General features: G+C 35.5%; 1 protein-coding gene across 1 annotated transcript in view; it reads right to left on the bottom strand.

Annotated features, from left to right (window-relative positions):
• The window catches only part of LOC125658942 (transforming acidic coiled-coil-containing protein 3-like), a 33,447-nt gene that overhangs the window by 7,471 nt on the left and 9,650 nt on the right, over window positions 1-16,326 (bottom strand). The window contains exons 4-14 of the mRNA XM_056149217.1: window positions 12,427-15,013; window positions 10,480-10,564; window positions 10,263-10,318; window positions 9,662-9,734; window positions 7,409-7,472; window positions 6,176-6,341; window positions 3,174-3,239; window positions 2,003-2,181; window positions 1,765-1,808; window positions 1,469-1,536; window positions 1,003-1,104 (exon numbers count right to left, since the gene is read on the bottom strand). Of these exons, the coding sequence (XP_056005192.1) occupies window positions 1,003-1,104; window positions 1,469-1,536; window positions 1,765-1,808; window positions 2,003-2,181; window positions 3,174-3,239; window positions 6,176-6,341; window positions 7,409-7,472; window positions 9,662-9,734; window positions 10,263-10,318; window positions 10,480-10,564; window positions 12,427-15,013 (3,490 nt within the window). The remainder of the gene's footprint in view (window positions 1-1,002; window positions 1,105-1,468; window positions 1,537-1,764; window positions 1,809-2,002; window positions 2,182-3,173; window positions 3,240-6,175; window positions 6,342-7,408; window positions 7,473-9,661; window positions 9,735-10,262; window positions 10,319-10,479; window positions 10,565-12,426; window positions 15,014-16,326) is intronic.

Genomic DNA, 16,326 nt, shown 5'->3' with positions numbered 1-16,326 from the left:
AGCTCACTTGAGCTTTCAGCTCAGGTGAGCTAAAAAGTGTATTTCACATTTATTTCACTTCTATGGGTGGTGCCGCACTATCTAAAATTGCTTCTGTGAGTGGTCCCTCATTACATTTTTATGCTTCTATGGGTGGTTACCCAAATTTTAAAGTGCCTTCCCCGGGTACCTCATATGTTTTAATGGAACAGCCCTCACCGAAGATGTATGCGCTACAAGCAGTCAGGCGCTTAATACATACATGTTATTCAAAAAATAACAAATAAAGTAATTTTTTCTATTTTACGAGGTCAATGGTTTTGTCTGAAATCTTCTGTCTTTCCCGCCAATATATATTGTATTCTGTGATTCCATGATGTAAAAGATGCTGTACGTGGACTTCAATAAACAGACATGTAGCAGGTGTAGACTACAATCATTTTACTCGTAATTCTGCGCAACTTTCCCAAGACTTTGAATACTTTTCCCAGATTAAGCAAGGTTTTAAATGAAACAAACATTTGTTTTCGTTTTGGTACACCAGCGTAAATGTGTGGTGTACATGGCATGAAGTGAGGGGTGTGTGTGTAAATAACGTAAACAAGTTAACTGACAATAACCTGTTCGAGTTATTAATGAGGGAAAGAGTAATATTGTTGAGGGACAGCAGCAACTGAAAGCAAAGAGAGATTACTCATTGTGACAAAAAGCAACGAGTAACTTTTGAAAATAACATGATTGTATTTAATATGCCTCTGACAGCTATAAGATTAGACTAAATCTTTAATGAGTATAACTTACTTTTTTGACATGCTATACAATTAATATGAATTTTAGTATAACTTACTTTTTTGACATGCTATACAATTAGACTGAATCTTTATATGACTTTTTTGACATGCTATACGATTACTCTGAATCTTTGTATGACTTTTTTGACATGCTATACGATTACTCTGAATTTTTGTATGACTTACTTTTTTGTCATGCTATACGATTAGACTGAATCTTTGTATGACTTACTTTTTTGGCATGCTCCAGTACTTCTCTAGACTTGTCGTATCTTTGGTGCAGAGCTGAGAATAAGCCTTCTATTGTTTCCATTGACTGAGCATACTCTGCACTCTAATAATGAGAAAAATCTCCGTCATGTAGTCTAATAATGAAATACTGACATGAGAAAATCCCCGTCATGTAGTCTAATAATGAAACACTGACATGAGAAAAATCCCCGTCATGTAGTCTAATAATGAAATACTGACATGAGAAAATCCCCGTCATGTAGTCTAATAACGAAATACTGACATGAGAAATATCCTTTTATGGAAATTGAACAGACATGTACCTCTGAACTTGTTAATGGTACATGCACATGTATTTCAAAACTATTGTCAAAGTGTTGACATTTGAATGCATCATTAAAGGCATTTGAAAGGTTACAATACTTCACAACTGTGTTAATAACTCAGTTCAAATTTGTTAAATAAACCTTTTCATTGGCTTTTTGCAATTCTTCTTTTGTTTCCTTTAACTGGTTGTTTGATTTTTCTCGTTCCTCTAAAATAAAAGCAGAGAAAGAAAACTTTTAAGTTTATAGAATATGAAATGGCAGCATTATCGTTTAAACAACATTTATTCAAATAATTTGATGGCATTGGGCAGCAGGCTTAGCCTTTATAAGTCCTCTCCCTCTAGTATTTGATGTGGAGAAACATCCTTTGTCTAAAATATAACATTTTGATTAAATAATCAATATAAAATAACAAGGTCCCAATTTGTACTTACCTACCAATTGGTTTATCATAATCTCATACTCTTTGACCACTGATCTGTTTAAACAAAAACCTTTTAATTTAAATGACTGAACATTTCTGAGCTTTCTGATTGGCTCAAATAAAAGGAAAAATAAAATTCGGAAATTTTTGGTTCAAATTGTGTCCCTTTTAAATGATGCTGTACCCTTTTCGATGATGAATCCTGTTTACGTACGTGTATAAATGAGATCGAATACAATGATACGTACATCATCTGTTTAATGTCCTCCTCTGCCTTCTGATGCTGTTCACGAATCTTACTCATTTCTGCTTGCTTCTCGTCTATCTTTTTACTCCATTCTTTCTGATTGTCCAATAATATCCCTTGGAATTCCATTGCCAGGTTTTGCTTAATGCGGCAAATATCTGCCTCTGTATACTGCAAAACCTACAAGATACAAGACATCTTTATAATCTGTAAATATAACTTTAATGCAAACAAGATATTCAACTCTAATTGAGACACTCTAATCAATGCTAATTAACAGAACAAAATTCATTTACAGTATCAAGCAAGACAAAGCTAACTGATATTATAAGATCTACTTGCATAATCTCTACACCAATGACTTTGCATTGAGGGTCACGTTTTAGTGAACCGAAATAATGAATTATCATGAGACTGATTTTAATAGCTAATCACTACACGACCTCTTTAAAAGTCGCGAGAGTTTAAAACTAGAGTTTATTTTTTGTTTGCAATTGAAATCTTCTTAATTATCATTCTGTCACAACACCTGTTTCTGATCTCTTTACGCAAGAAAAATTGGGCCTTCATAAACTTTTTAGTCTTTCATAATGCTTCAAGGTCTCAATTGATCGGGGAAAGATCATAGTTTGTGGGGGAAAAAAACCAACAAAAAAACCCCCACCTAATATCTGTTTGCACAAGCAATATATGAAGAAGCAATGTATTGTTTTGAACCACAGTCAATTCAATTAGCTGAAACTACTCTCACACATCGTAACTATCGAAATTGAGGAGTACATTGAACTGACCAATGAGAGTGTGTCTTCCATTTGGGTGATTGAGTTAAATATATTTATGCAGCAAAAAGATAACATTGTGAAATTAAAATTCATACATTTTACATTATCACTAGCATTCAAATTACTCGAAATAAATTTTGCAAATGAATATAACATACTGTATTCTGTGTATAATTAGTTATCTATACATCTACAATTCATATTACCATACAAAAGTCATATATAATCTATATCACTATACATAAATACAATCTATATCATTATACATCAACAATTTATATCACTTTTCATATATAATTTATATATCTATACATATATAATTTATATCGTTATACATGTATACAATCTATATCACTATACATATAAAATTTATACATATTTTTAACCTACCTCAATAATCCCATCTCCCTCAGCCTGGTTCAGAGACAGAGAATCCTTGATTGCATCTACAATGTCCTAGAAATTAAAGAACACTTTGTTAGGAAACTTCTTTTTTAACCTACTTGTAAATGATAATTTGGTAATAAATCTGACATGGTACATACTGTACAAACAAGGTACAAATAAATCACAAGACATTCTGCATAATCAGCATTTATCAGATCAATGAAAGAAAGACTTAAGAAAGAGGGATTAGTGAAGAAAGTGACTGTTCAGTAGTTAGAATATGGCCATCATACCATTCTATGGATTCAATTACATTATTTCCTCTCTAGTTCAAAATTTACATGTAGACAAAATTATCATAGAAGTATTAGCATTGTGATCGTAACGGTAAATCTTTTTGTCATTGATAGAGAAATGCATGCAAACACAATTTATTTGTGTTCACAATCAGGTGACAAACCAATGATGGGTAATTTTGTTTTCAGATTGATACAGTACAACTAATTGCGAATATTTGTCAGTTGTTTCCCGTATTTCAAACATAGTGGCGTAAGACTCGTTTACGTCCTTGTTGACTTCCAGTGTACATAAGATTTATGAGAGATTGTAAGGTTTTTGTTGTGCAAATAGGGAGCGAGGGTAGAATTCCCGAGACATGAAGCTTTTAAAAAATTAAATTGGTTCATTATCATCAAATGTGACAGCGACAACGATCGTTTTAAGTTCCACTCAGCGTCGTGCGGTATAAACTTCAGTCTTCAGTTCAGTCCGACTTCACAGATATCAGATGACGACTTTGTTGCAGAAAGTATTTACGGGGGGTGAAACATTTGCTCTGTAGATCGTAATATTCTGCATGAATGTTTTATGCTGAAATTTTATCTATCCTTAGTGATACAGTCATCAATGATCTTATAATACTGACTCTCCCCACCCCCCTTCTAGACTAGATCTATAATCGAACGGGGGAAATTTGAGTCTCAATATATAAACGAAGTATGGTACAAAAATACATTTCAGATATCATTTAAAAATTAATTTTAGAGTTAACCAAGGTCGTCAAAATATGGATGAACGCGATTGCTAACAACACACTTTTGAATCATTATTGTACAGCTAGCATATGGGGTAGTAAAATTTATTTGACCTGCCAATTTTTATGCTCTCGCTTGCCCTATGGACTAATAAAAAAGTTAATCGCAAAGACTGTTTACCTACCGTGACGTCATCACGTAAGTGATATAAGTTAAAACACGCAAATAAACTGTTTAATGTGGTATGATATATCATGTACTCTGCATACATGTGCCTTCTCTATCGTGAATTTTATTTCATAAAGAGAAGTTATACATATACATTCACTATTACTACACATTTTAACAGCTTAATAATAGAAATTCAGATATATATGGATATATTTACCATAGGTGTAGCTTGGGTTCGAATATTACCGAGGTAGGGGGTCTGGGGACAAGCTATCGACATTTTAACAACGTAAAAGGTGGGGTTTTTTTTTTACCGAGGCAGCTGCCTCGGTTGCCTCAATGGAAGCTACGCCACTGTTTAATAATTGATATTCTTAATCCTCGATCGATCAAGAGAGAGAGAGAGAGAGAGGGGGGGGGGTGTCCACATCTTATTGTTTTAAACCTATGCAATTCAACAACTTATAAAGAATTATGATGTATTGTATATTATATATTCAACCTAAACTACTGTTTAAGAATGTAAGCTTCACCACGAAGTAGTTTATAATGAAAAACGTTCAAAGTGTATTGAATGTCTTTTTTAATCGATGTGACAGAGAAAATTCGGTTACAGCTGAAACTCTCAACGTGCTTTCCTTTCCACCCAGAGAGTCTTGCAATACGTTTTCTAAGTTCGTCTCTATGCGCAGTGAGGTCCTACGAACCGTAATCCGCCATCGTTACTAAATATTCAACAACTTTCTAATCTAAACATGTCCTTCCGACGCTCTCTTAAACTTGAGGTTAGAAACGCCTTGGACGTTAACGTCACCTGTAATCAAGGGCGAGTAATTTGAAGTTTTATTTGCCATTTCTTATAAACACAGATACAGTGAATTTACAGATATGGCAGAGTTTTTCTGAATCCCCCGGAAACATCCTTTATATTTCTTAATTAAAATCAGTTACAACAAATTCAGATTTAGAGAATTTACGGATATAATGAACTAAATTTTTATTCCAAAATGCATGAATTAAAACAATGTATTTGTAGCCTTTTATAACGGATTTTATTTCATAGAGGATCATTTCAATATGATTCGTCTACCACATCTATTTAATATTTATTACATTGTTTTTCTTTTGTTTTTACCATTATGCATCATCTCCACTGATATTAAGAAACTAATTACTCTATTAGAAACCACTTGTACTTAATAATGTCTATCAATATTGAATTATCATGGCTAATCATCTACTGAAATACCAATGTTTGTACACTGTACCAATGTTTGTACTATAGGCAGGCAAGCCCTGCTAATCATCTACTGAAATACCAATGTTTGTACTATAAGAAGGCAAGCCCTGCTAATCATCCACTGAAATACCAATGTTTGTACTAGAGGAAGGCAAGCCCTGCTAATCATCCACTGAAATACCAATGATTGTACTAGAGGAAGGCAAGCCCTGTTAATCATCTACTGAAATACCAATGTTTGTACTAGAGGCAGGCAGGCCCTGCTAATCATCCACTGAAATACCAATGTTTGTGCTATAGGCAGGCAAGCCCTGCTAATCATCCATTGAAATACCAATGTTTGTGCTATAGGCAGGCAAGCCCTGCTAATCATCCATTGAAATACCAATGTTTGTGCTATAGGCAGGCAGGCCCTGCTTAAGGAGTCAAGGATTACACCTAAGCCTGGGGCTGAGTGATGTTTGTACAGCAACCGAATTTAACTGTACTGTTTTCAACTCCTTTCATTACTGCTAATAATTGCAATCAGACGTTCTTTTAGTGACTAGATTTTTGCGTACCTTTCTTGTCTCCGGTGTATTTGAAAAAAGCAAATCTACAGGTGCTGCATCAGTGGTTTCTGGTTTTGTATTAACCGGAGTCTGGTTCTTTACCACAGGAATTACCCGGCTCTGAGCGACACCCCGCGGAGGCGTTCCCATCAACAAAAAGCTTTCCTCTGGTTCTCTACAAGCAAATATATGCATTGAAAGGTGTAAAAATTGCTGTAACATGTTGGTGACCAGTCATTTAGGCCAACCTGCAAAGATTAAAATTCACTTTGGCCCTCATTTTTATGATGATTTGAAACTAACTAGAGCTCCGCAAAGCAGGATATCCCCCTCGCAATGTAGGCAATCAGTAAGACCCAAAAATCAATAGGGTTCTTTCTCTCAAAGAGTGGAGGTTGAAAGTGGTCAAACAAGATGGCAATGTTTTCTGTTTACAATGGCTATGTACGGAAATTTAATTGCACTAAAGTATTATCATAATTTAAGCACTTTCTCATAAATTATACCTCACTTACCTTGACCAGTATCAAAGAAATTAAATCTATATAAAACTAATTCCACTAAAACATCTCAATAAACAGCACAAACCATACTTTGCAGTGTTTACTTGAAATAATGAACCCAAGCTAAATCAAACCAGGTCATAACAGCAAGTGAAATGTAATTAAGGACCCCCTCTGATTACATATCCAAGTCATCAAACGTATCGTATAATGATGCCTGCATATCATTGAGGTAAACTAATGCATTTTCTGCTGTGTAATTTTACTTTGTGATACCCTTTCAGCAGTTACAATGCGCATTCTTGTGAAAAGGTTTTAGGCCCATCCTTCCCATGGGGCATGATTTGAACAAACTTTAATCTACACTATCTAGAAAGTTTTCATGTAAATTTCACCTTTTCTGGCCCAGAGGTTCTCGATTTTTAAATAACCCCACCCTATTCTTGCCTTTTTTCATTACCTTCCAGTGGAGGGGACATTCCCCTTCCTTTGAATAAACTTGAATCATCGAAATTTTTAAGGGCCCAGACTGTGACAGAACATTGATATGTGACTTATTGTCAATATTTCTATTCTTATAAAATTTTCTTGCGAGAATAAAATCTGTGTGTGCATCAAGTGTTCCTATCTTCTGTTCATTTCAATTTACAAATTTAATTCCTTGTCTTCATCATATACACAATTTTTTCATGGCACATGTAAAATCATGACTGTTTTATTGCTGATCAGTAGCACTCACAATTTTCGGAGTTTGCCTCGCTTCATGCTCATTCTTCTCACATCTATACTGGCTCGGCGAGGATCTGAGAGAGAGAAAAGGCATAGAAAAAAATGCCACAGATGTTTACATCAACAAGAGTATCACAAACGATACAACTATTAGATCTTCAGTGCAATATCTGTATCCACGATGAGAAAAAGACCAGAAAACTATTTGACCTACTGTAAGCTCTAAAGTTGGTCTTGGTGCACTAATCAACTTGAAGTGTGAACTGAATATGAATTTCTCTGAGAGGGAGGTTGTGACAAAATTTCAGGCCAATACTTGGATACATAATGAAAAAAAATCTGGAAAGCTGTTTGACCTACTTTAAGCCCTAAAGTAGGTCATGATGCACCAATTCAGCTTGCTGCTGAAATGCAAACTGAACTTATATTCCTCCTAGAGGAAGCTTGTGAATAGATTTCATGGCAATATCTGTATCCATAACAAAAACAAGGTTTTTCTACTAAGCAATACTACAACTTTGACCTTTTACCTTGAGAAACAATAGGCATCCTCCACTTTGCATGAGGAGTATGGGTAACAAGTTCGACGGTCCTAGTCCCAATAGTTCAGTCTGTATTCTGCCTACAAGGTTTTCCTATCAAATGATACTACAACCTTGACCTTGACAAACAATGGGTATCTTCCTCTTATTATGGCGATCAAATGCACCAGATTGTAAGATCCTGGGGATTACGGTTCAGTCTGTATTCTGTTTACAAGGTTTTCCTACTTAGTAATACTACAACCTTGACCTTTGATCTAGAGAAACAAAGGCATATTCCTCTCATCATAGTGATCAAATGTACCAAGTTGTAAGATCCTGAAGCTTGCAGTTTGGTCTGTATCGTGCATACTGTTTTCCTACTAAGTGATACTATGACCTTTGACTTTAAAGAACATAAGATGTACAGTGAAACTTCTCTAAAAAAACAAAACAAAAAACAGTCGGTTTAGAGGGGTGGCCGGTTTACCGAGAATTTAGCATTCAGAGATATTTTATCTCAATATTTACAAAGTAGGTACTGTTCACTTTGTTCTGGTGATCTACGATCAATTATCGGTGGAGATCAAATTAGTCCTTTTGTACCTACAGGTAATTATAAATTCTCACTGAAATCATCTAATTTTAAACTGAAAATCTATAATAGGATACATAAAGAAAACAAAAAGGCCTATTATTGGAATTCCTCTTACCTATAAAAACTCTGTTTACATTCATTGCTTATATCATTAACAAATCTGTTTTGACGTTTTTGAAAAGTACAGTCGTTAATATGAATTTGTAATTTGATTTTTTATTAGGAATTTTAAGTCTATTGAAACCAAAAGAATTAATTTCTCTTTTAATAATTATCATTAACAGTCATGGGTTTAATCTTTATTAACTACTGCTGATTATATCCATACGATAGTATGGTGCAACAATATGGCGTTCGATACTGTATCAATTCAATATGTTCCTATCTGTTTTGTACCTTTTGGACATAATTTGAAAGGGTTGCTTGGATTAGCACAGGTAAATAATAAAAATTATAGAGGCCACTTGTGTTTTTCACACCTCCGGTTGATAATTTACCACTTGACTGGTCTGTCAGTCAATTTGCACACCTGGCCGATTTTGATCACACTCTGAACAAAATTTTGTCGTCTTCAAAAAGTGGCCGGTATTATAAGGGTAAATTACATGTTTGTTAACAAATGTACTATAAAAAGTGGCCTATGTCCAGTTTTGTACGACTTTCTCTGTAAGGAAATGTTAAGATTTTCGCCAGGACTTCGAAAATTGGCCGATATTCAGGGAGAACCGGTTTTCTGAGGGGCCAGTTTGGAGAAGTTTCACTGTACTCCACTTGGCATAAGGAGTATGTGTACCAAACATGACGGTCCTAGCCCCAACAGTTGGATCTGTATTCTGTCTACAAGGTTTTTCTATTAATTGATACTACCACCTTGACCTTGAAAAGCAATTGACATCTTCCTCTCATCATGGTGATCTAATTTACCAAGTTGTAAGATCCTGGAGCCTACAGTTCCTTTGGTATTTTGCTTTCAAGGTCTGGACAGACAGACAGCGTCATACCATAATATATCCCGTCTTTGACGGGTGTATAAAAATATAAAATACATTGTTTGTGTAAAATTTAAATCAGAATTTTTTTTAGTCTATATGAATTGTGCATGTAAAAGAAAAATAACATTTCCCCGTCTGAATATTTTTAGTACCTGCCACAGGGAGATCAACCAGGGGGTCAAATTTGAGATACAGCGACATCCGGGAGAGAGCCGATTCTGCAATCTGTAAATAATTTACTCATCATTAACGTACTCCTACAAATATCAGATCATGTATGGTTCTATCTCTTGAACCTCCACAGAATTGTTAAAAATCTATATTTCATTGACATAAACATGATAAATGTAAAATCATTTTTGACAACAACCAAGATAATCATGATCAAATTCAACAACAAAGAAAAGTGTTGCATTTTAACAATAGTAATTTTTTTCTTTTTCTGAACATAACTACATAAATAAAAAAAATGAAGATCTTCCAGAGCAACATTGAATTCAAGCAGCAAACCATGATAACTCACCCCTTTATTACAGTCAAACTGTTCTATAATATCACTGATAACTCACCCCTTTATTACAGCCAAACTGTTCTATAATATCACTGATAACTCACCCCTTTATTACAGTCAAACTGTTCTATAATATCACTGATAACTCACCCCTTTATTACAGCCAAACTGTGCTATATTGTCACTGATAACTCACCCCTTTATTACAGCCAAACTGTTCTATAATATCACTGATAACTCACCCCTTTATTACAGCCAAACTGTTCCAAGGCATCAAAATCAGCTGGATCATTAAACACTGAAAGAAAAAAATATGAAACATATAAACAAACATGATCAATCTGTGTATCAAATTTTGCCCCTGCTTTCAAATTGATACTGCCATTGTTTAGAACTGCCTTGAAATCCATCATTCTTTAACATGAAGAGCTGTTTCCATCACAATAAACATTCACTTACAAGTAGAACTGGCTGGTTTGAAATCATCATCACTCAAACCAAATTCGCCCATAGTGAAAGGACAAGATTTCTGCGGGGTCTTTTTCTACAACATACATGTTATTTCTTCATGTTAATTATCGTAAAGGAACATATATAGAAGCATACATACAACACAAAAACAGATAAAAATACACTAAACCTTTTATAGATCTGCTATCTGATTGGTTGACTTAGTGGGGCGTCAGGACTTAGAGCATTTCATATCGATGGTGATATATCTAAATCTGGATATTGTGAATACACCCATTTAATTTTCCATGTATTCAATTTGAGCAAATCTACCATAGGATGATGAAAAGAAAATGCACACATATACAAAGAATGCATCAGGCCTGAAAACTTCTCAGTACTCATGATGCCGGGTTTAGGCCCCCCAAAAAAGTTATGTTGGTTTCCACTTTCCCGACCGACTCTAAAAATTTTCCTGCCGACCCCAAAACATTTTTTCCCTATTCTGACACCTAAATTTCAAACGTTATATAAAAATTATAGTAATCGTGATCTTTCACACAAAAACCATGGCTGAGATTCTGCTTGGTTGGATATTTGAACTAAAGTTGTTGTCGAATATCTGGACAGTCCTTCATAAATCAAATTTACAAAGTCAACTTCAGCCAGTGCAAACAGATCATCGTGCACCTTGACAACAATGTTGTCTGCTTAAGTTATTTGTATATTAAACTAACTTTTCATCGCTGTGTGCAATGCATTTCTTACCATTTAGTTATGTTAATTTCAAAATTAAATCAACCACTTATTTTTCATTAGAAAGATAGCATCCATGACAGTATATATAGGGACGCACTAAATACCTGAACTTTCAAAGACCCTACCAACATAAATTTTACTTTTAAAGTTTCATTTATGCAGTCAAGGAAGGCTATATCATGTATATATAAAATTCATGAACCCTGTCAACTATCAGGCAAAAATTATGAATTGTATATTGGTGAGGTATTTTCATTTTTATTGAATGATAGAATTTATATAATCTGATTAAATATGTGCATGGATTCCTTAAATTTAAAGAAATATATATTACCATTTAAATATTTCTTTAAAAATTCATAAATAAATAAGAGGCCCATGGGCCAAATCGCTCACCTGAGTTACCTTGGCCCATATCTAAAGACTTTCCATATATATTTGCATGTAAAACCTTAGTCCCTATCATGGTCCCAACCTACTCCTGGAGGCCATGATTTTTGCAAACTTGAATCTACACAATGTCAGAAAGCTTTCATGTAAATGTCAACTTCTTTGGCCCAATGGTTCTTGAGATGAAGATTTTCCCTATACTTGTATGTAAAACTTTGATCTGCACTTGTGGCCCCATCCGACACCCAGGGGCCATGATTTGAACAACTATGAATTTGCACTATGTCAGACAGCTTTCATGTAAATCTCAGCTTTTCTGGCTCAGTGGTTCTTGAGAAGAAAATTTTTCCTATATATTTGTATGTAAAACTTTGATCCTCTATTGTGGCTCCATCCTACCCCTGGGGCCCATGATTTTAACAAACTTGAATCAGCACAATGTTATGAAGCTTTCATGTAAATATCAGCTTTTCTGGCTCAGTGGTTCTTGAGAAGATTTTTAAATGACCCCATTTTTGCATATTTGTGATTATTTCCCCTTTGAAAGGGACATGGCCCTTCATTTGAACAAACCTGAAAGCCCTTCACCCAAGGATGCTTTTGGCCAAGTTTGGTTGAAATTGGCCCAGTGGTTCTGGAGAAGTCGAAAATCTAAAAAGTTTACAGACAGATGACGGACAACAGGCGATCAGAATAGCTCACTTGATCTTTCAGCTCAGGTGAGCTAAAAACTACTTACCTACCAACCCTTCAAAATTTTGAGGTTAAAGTGGAAACCAACACATATTTTTGTTGGCCTTGACTTACCGATATACCACTGGGAGTCTTGAATGGATCATCTTGAAGTCTGAAAGAAGCATTTTGTATTTTGTTCTCAATTTGCCCAGAAAATGGACTAGCACATTTCTCATTGTCAATCAGAAGCTCATTAAAGTTATTTTTTCCAAGTTTTTCAGAGGTCGACTCCGTGCTTTTGCTGGCTGACACTCCCACCTCACCCTGTGCACCATCAAGGTCCTTACTTTGCTTGACAGTCTCTTCAATTGGTTTATCACACAAGAGGGGAACATTTTCAACATTTAACTTAATTGCAAATGGGTCCAAACTGTCCAAATCTAAAACTCCTAAAGGGAAATTAACAACTTCCGATTTTGTTTCAAAAGGATTGATTTCTTCAGATGCTTTTGCTGTGGGAGAGCTTGCAATTTTGGATTTAGTGGCAAATGGATCAACTTCTTCCTCTAATTTCCGGACAGGGGAATTGACAATATTTGATTTTGTTGCAAAGGGATCTACATCTTCTGCGAATGTTTTCTTGACAGGAGAGTTTGCATCTTTAGCATTTGTTGCAAAGGGGTCCACATTTTCTGCAAATGTTTCCTTTACAGGAGAGTTTGCAACTTTAGCATTTGTTGCAAAGGGGTCCACATCTTCTGTAAATGTTTTCTTGGCAGGAGAGTTTGCAACTTTAACAATTGTTGCAAAGGGGTCCACATCTTCTGAAACTGTAACTTTTACAGGAGAGTTTGCAACTTTAGCATTTGTTGCAAAGGGGTCTACATTTTCTGAAATGTTTTCCTTTACAGGAGAGTTTGCAACTTTAGCATTTGTTGCAAAGGGGTCCACATCTTCTGTAAATGTTTTCTTGGCAGGAGAGTTTGCAACTTTAGCATTTGTTGCAAAGGGGTCTACATTTTCTGAAATGTTTTCCTTTACAGGAGAGTTTGCAACTTTAGCATTTGTTGCAAAGGGGTCCACATCTTCTGTAAATGTTTTCTTGGCAGGAGAGTTTGCAACTTTAGCATTTGTTGCAAAGGGGTCTACATTTTCTGAAATGTTTTCCTTTACAGGAGAGTTTGCAACTTTAGCATTTGTTGCAAAGGGGTCCACATCTTCTGTAAATGTTTTCTTGGCAGGAGAGTTTGCAACTTTAGCATTTGTTGCAAAGGGGTCCACATTTTCTGAAACGGTTTCCTTTATAGGAAAGTTTGCAACTTTAGCATTTGTTGCAATGGGGTCCACATCTTCTGTAAATGTTTTCTTGGCAGGAGAGTTTGCAACTTTAGCATTTGTTGCAAAGGGGTCCACGTTTTCTGAAACTGTTTCCTTTACATGAGAGTTTGCAACTTTAGATTGGGTTGATAAAGGATCTGATTCCTCTAATTCTGAACTCTTCTTAACAGGACTATTAGTAATTTTTGACTTGGTTTCAAAAGGGTTAGTCTGGAATCCAAATGCCATTTGTCCTGGAGAACTTGCCATTTCAGACTTTGTAACAACTGGGTCAGCACTACCACCACCCAGTACTGGCATTACTGGGGAATTCATAGCTTCATCTACAAACAGATTTGTGGCATCATCAGTCTTCTTCTTAGGAGGTGTATTCATGACCTTTGTCTTAGTTGCAAAAGGATCCATGTTTTCATCAAAGTCAGTGAAACCGGAGTCTTTCTTTTCCTTTATCTGAGACTCTGAAGCATCTTTGTGAATTTCATGAGCTACAACATCACTTTCCTCGGCCCTTTGTGAGACAGATTGTGTATTGTTTTCTGGGGCACACAGAGTCTGTTTGTCACTATTGTCTAAATTAACACTCAGTTTTCTGGGCTCTATGTGATTCGTGGGAGAATTTGTAGGCACAATTGTAACCTGAACATTTGAACTCTCTGAAACATCATCTGTGCTGTTCGTCTTTCTGGACACCTCTGGACTGTTAACATCCTCTGTGCTGTTCGTCTTTCTGGACATCTCTGGACTGTTCATCAGTTGCTTCTTCGGCTGAAAAGGATCAATGTCCTCAAAATTCTGACTGAATATATCATCTGACTGTTCAGCAACAATGACATCCACGACGTGGTCATTCTTCTTTTCTTTAATGGCTGGCGACTCTATCAATCTGATAAATGGATTGTCTTTCACACTCTGAAGCTCAGATAGGGAAGAATTGCTCTCTTTTATTTCCTCCTCATCTCCCTTCACTTCCTTGAGATCGGAAACAGAATTCCACATCTTTTCATTAGCAGATAACACCGGTGAATTCTGCACTGCACTGGTTATAGCAAAAGGATTGAATTTATCTAGGTTGTCAAAATCTATGTTGTACACCCCTTTGCTGACTGGCAGGGGTGGAGATGAAGGTTCTTCAGGTTCATTCTCTGCTTTGTGGTCTTCACCTTTCTGTAGCTTTTCATCTGCTGTTATTATTTCCTCCTTGGATGATTGAGTATCATCTTCTCCATCCTTCTCCTTTGCCTCAGCGGTACTATGTGAGCTGTCATCTTCTTTTGCTTTATTCTCCTCGATTTCCATGACGGCATCATAAAAATCATCAGTGTCCATGTCCTCTTCCATCTTGTCCTGTGACTCCTGGTTTTGGGTCTCTTCCTTTTCCTCACTGAGCAAAAGAAATATATTATGTAAGTACACAAATAATGTGTTTGGAGACAAACTATGAATGTCTATCTGATGAAAACAACAAATTCCTAGTAAAACGAAACAAAAATTTGAAATCTTGTTGCTGGTTTCTGTTACATCACTGGACTGGTCCCTACAGCCTATTTCAGGTAATCATTGAAAAATTTTGCCCACCTACCTACATTTTCAATATAGTCATTAAAGTGAAACCTGTCTAATACAACGTAACCTGGAAGGCAATTTTTTTTGGTCAGAATAACCAATGTAAAAAGCAATGAAAATATGAAATCAAGAATGAAATTAAGGGTTGCAATGCTCAGTGAAACAGATTGCACAGGTGTCGGATTTGAGTTTTCACTGTACATAGATGGATGAGGGCAAACATGAATTTTCAAAGGTGGTCCTAGGAAAAAAATAATACACAACAATGTGTAATTCATTAAATCACTGACACACTTTTCACCCTAGTCGTCACGTGTGACAAGCTTAGCTATCTGTAACTACAGAATGTCTTTGAATATTTTCATTTCTGAACAGCTTTTAAAGATTTACATGAATTGTATAAAAATCTCATGTGTTTCATTATCATGAAGTAGAACGCTTTTTACTTTATTACACATGAAAATGGCTGATGGGTGGTGATAGGAAAGTTTTTTAGTGTGTAAGAAAATCCTTTCTACATATTTCAGTGGCAATATTTGTGGGGACAATGCACTAAGGTGACCGTATAATACAAATGTGATATATAAAAACATTGTATGGTAAACACTTTGTTACTAAGACAATTTCTGTTACTATCACTATAACTTGGAAGATCTTCAGTGCAATTCAATTAAAATCAGATCCTAAGATATGCTCGCAATCGCTACAATAGGATCTGACATCACCCCATAGGAGGTCACGTCCGCATGACCTTTGGCATGGAATATTCACTATCAGCCAGTCAGATTGTGCCATACAAACAATGATGGTTATTTAGGCGGTTCCCGGCAATTCGTAAATAAGTTTCAGTAATCTCTCTCCCACAAAGTATATTCCACACTATATAAAATTGTTTATTCTAACATAAGGAATTTTAAACTTTCGCAATAATGCCTAATCTATTCCGTTCATTAAACAACAAATCGTACCATGTAAAATACACCCAAATTAAATTGTGAAATGCGATTTATGTATGAATAGGGATGGGTACGATTTGAATAGTTTTCAAGATGGTTTACTTAATTAACACAAGAAACATAACGCCAGTTGACGTTAACGGTGCATTGTGACGTCACATCTAGCTTCAATGTG

The sequence above is a fragment of the Ostrea edulis genome, chromosome 9 (assembly GCF_947568905.1).
Source record: "Ostrea edulis chromosome 9, xbOstEdul1.1, whole genome shotgun sequence".
In the NCBI taxonomy this organism is placed as follows: domain Eukaryota; kingdom Metazoa; phylum Mollusca; class Bivalvia; order Ostreida; family Ostreidae; genus Ostrea; species Ostrea edulis.
The sequence above is the reverse complement of the archived record's forward strand: the minus strand, read 5'-3'. Positions and strand labels throughout refer to the sequence as shown.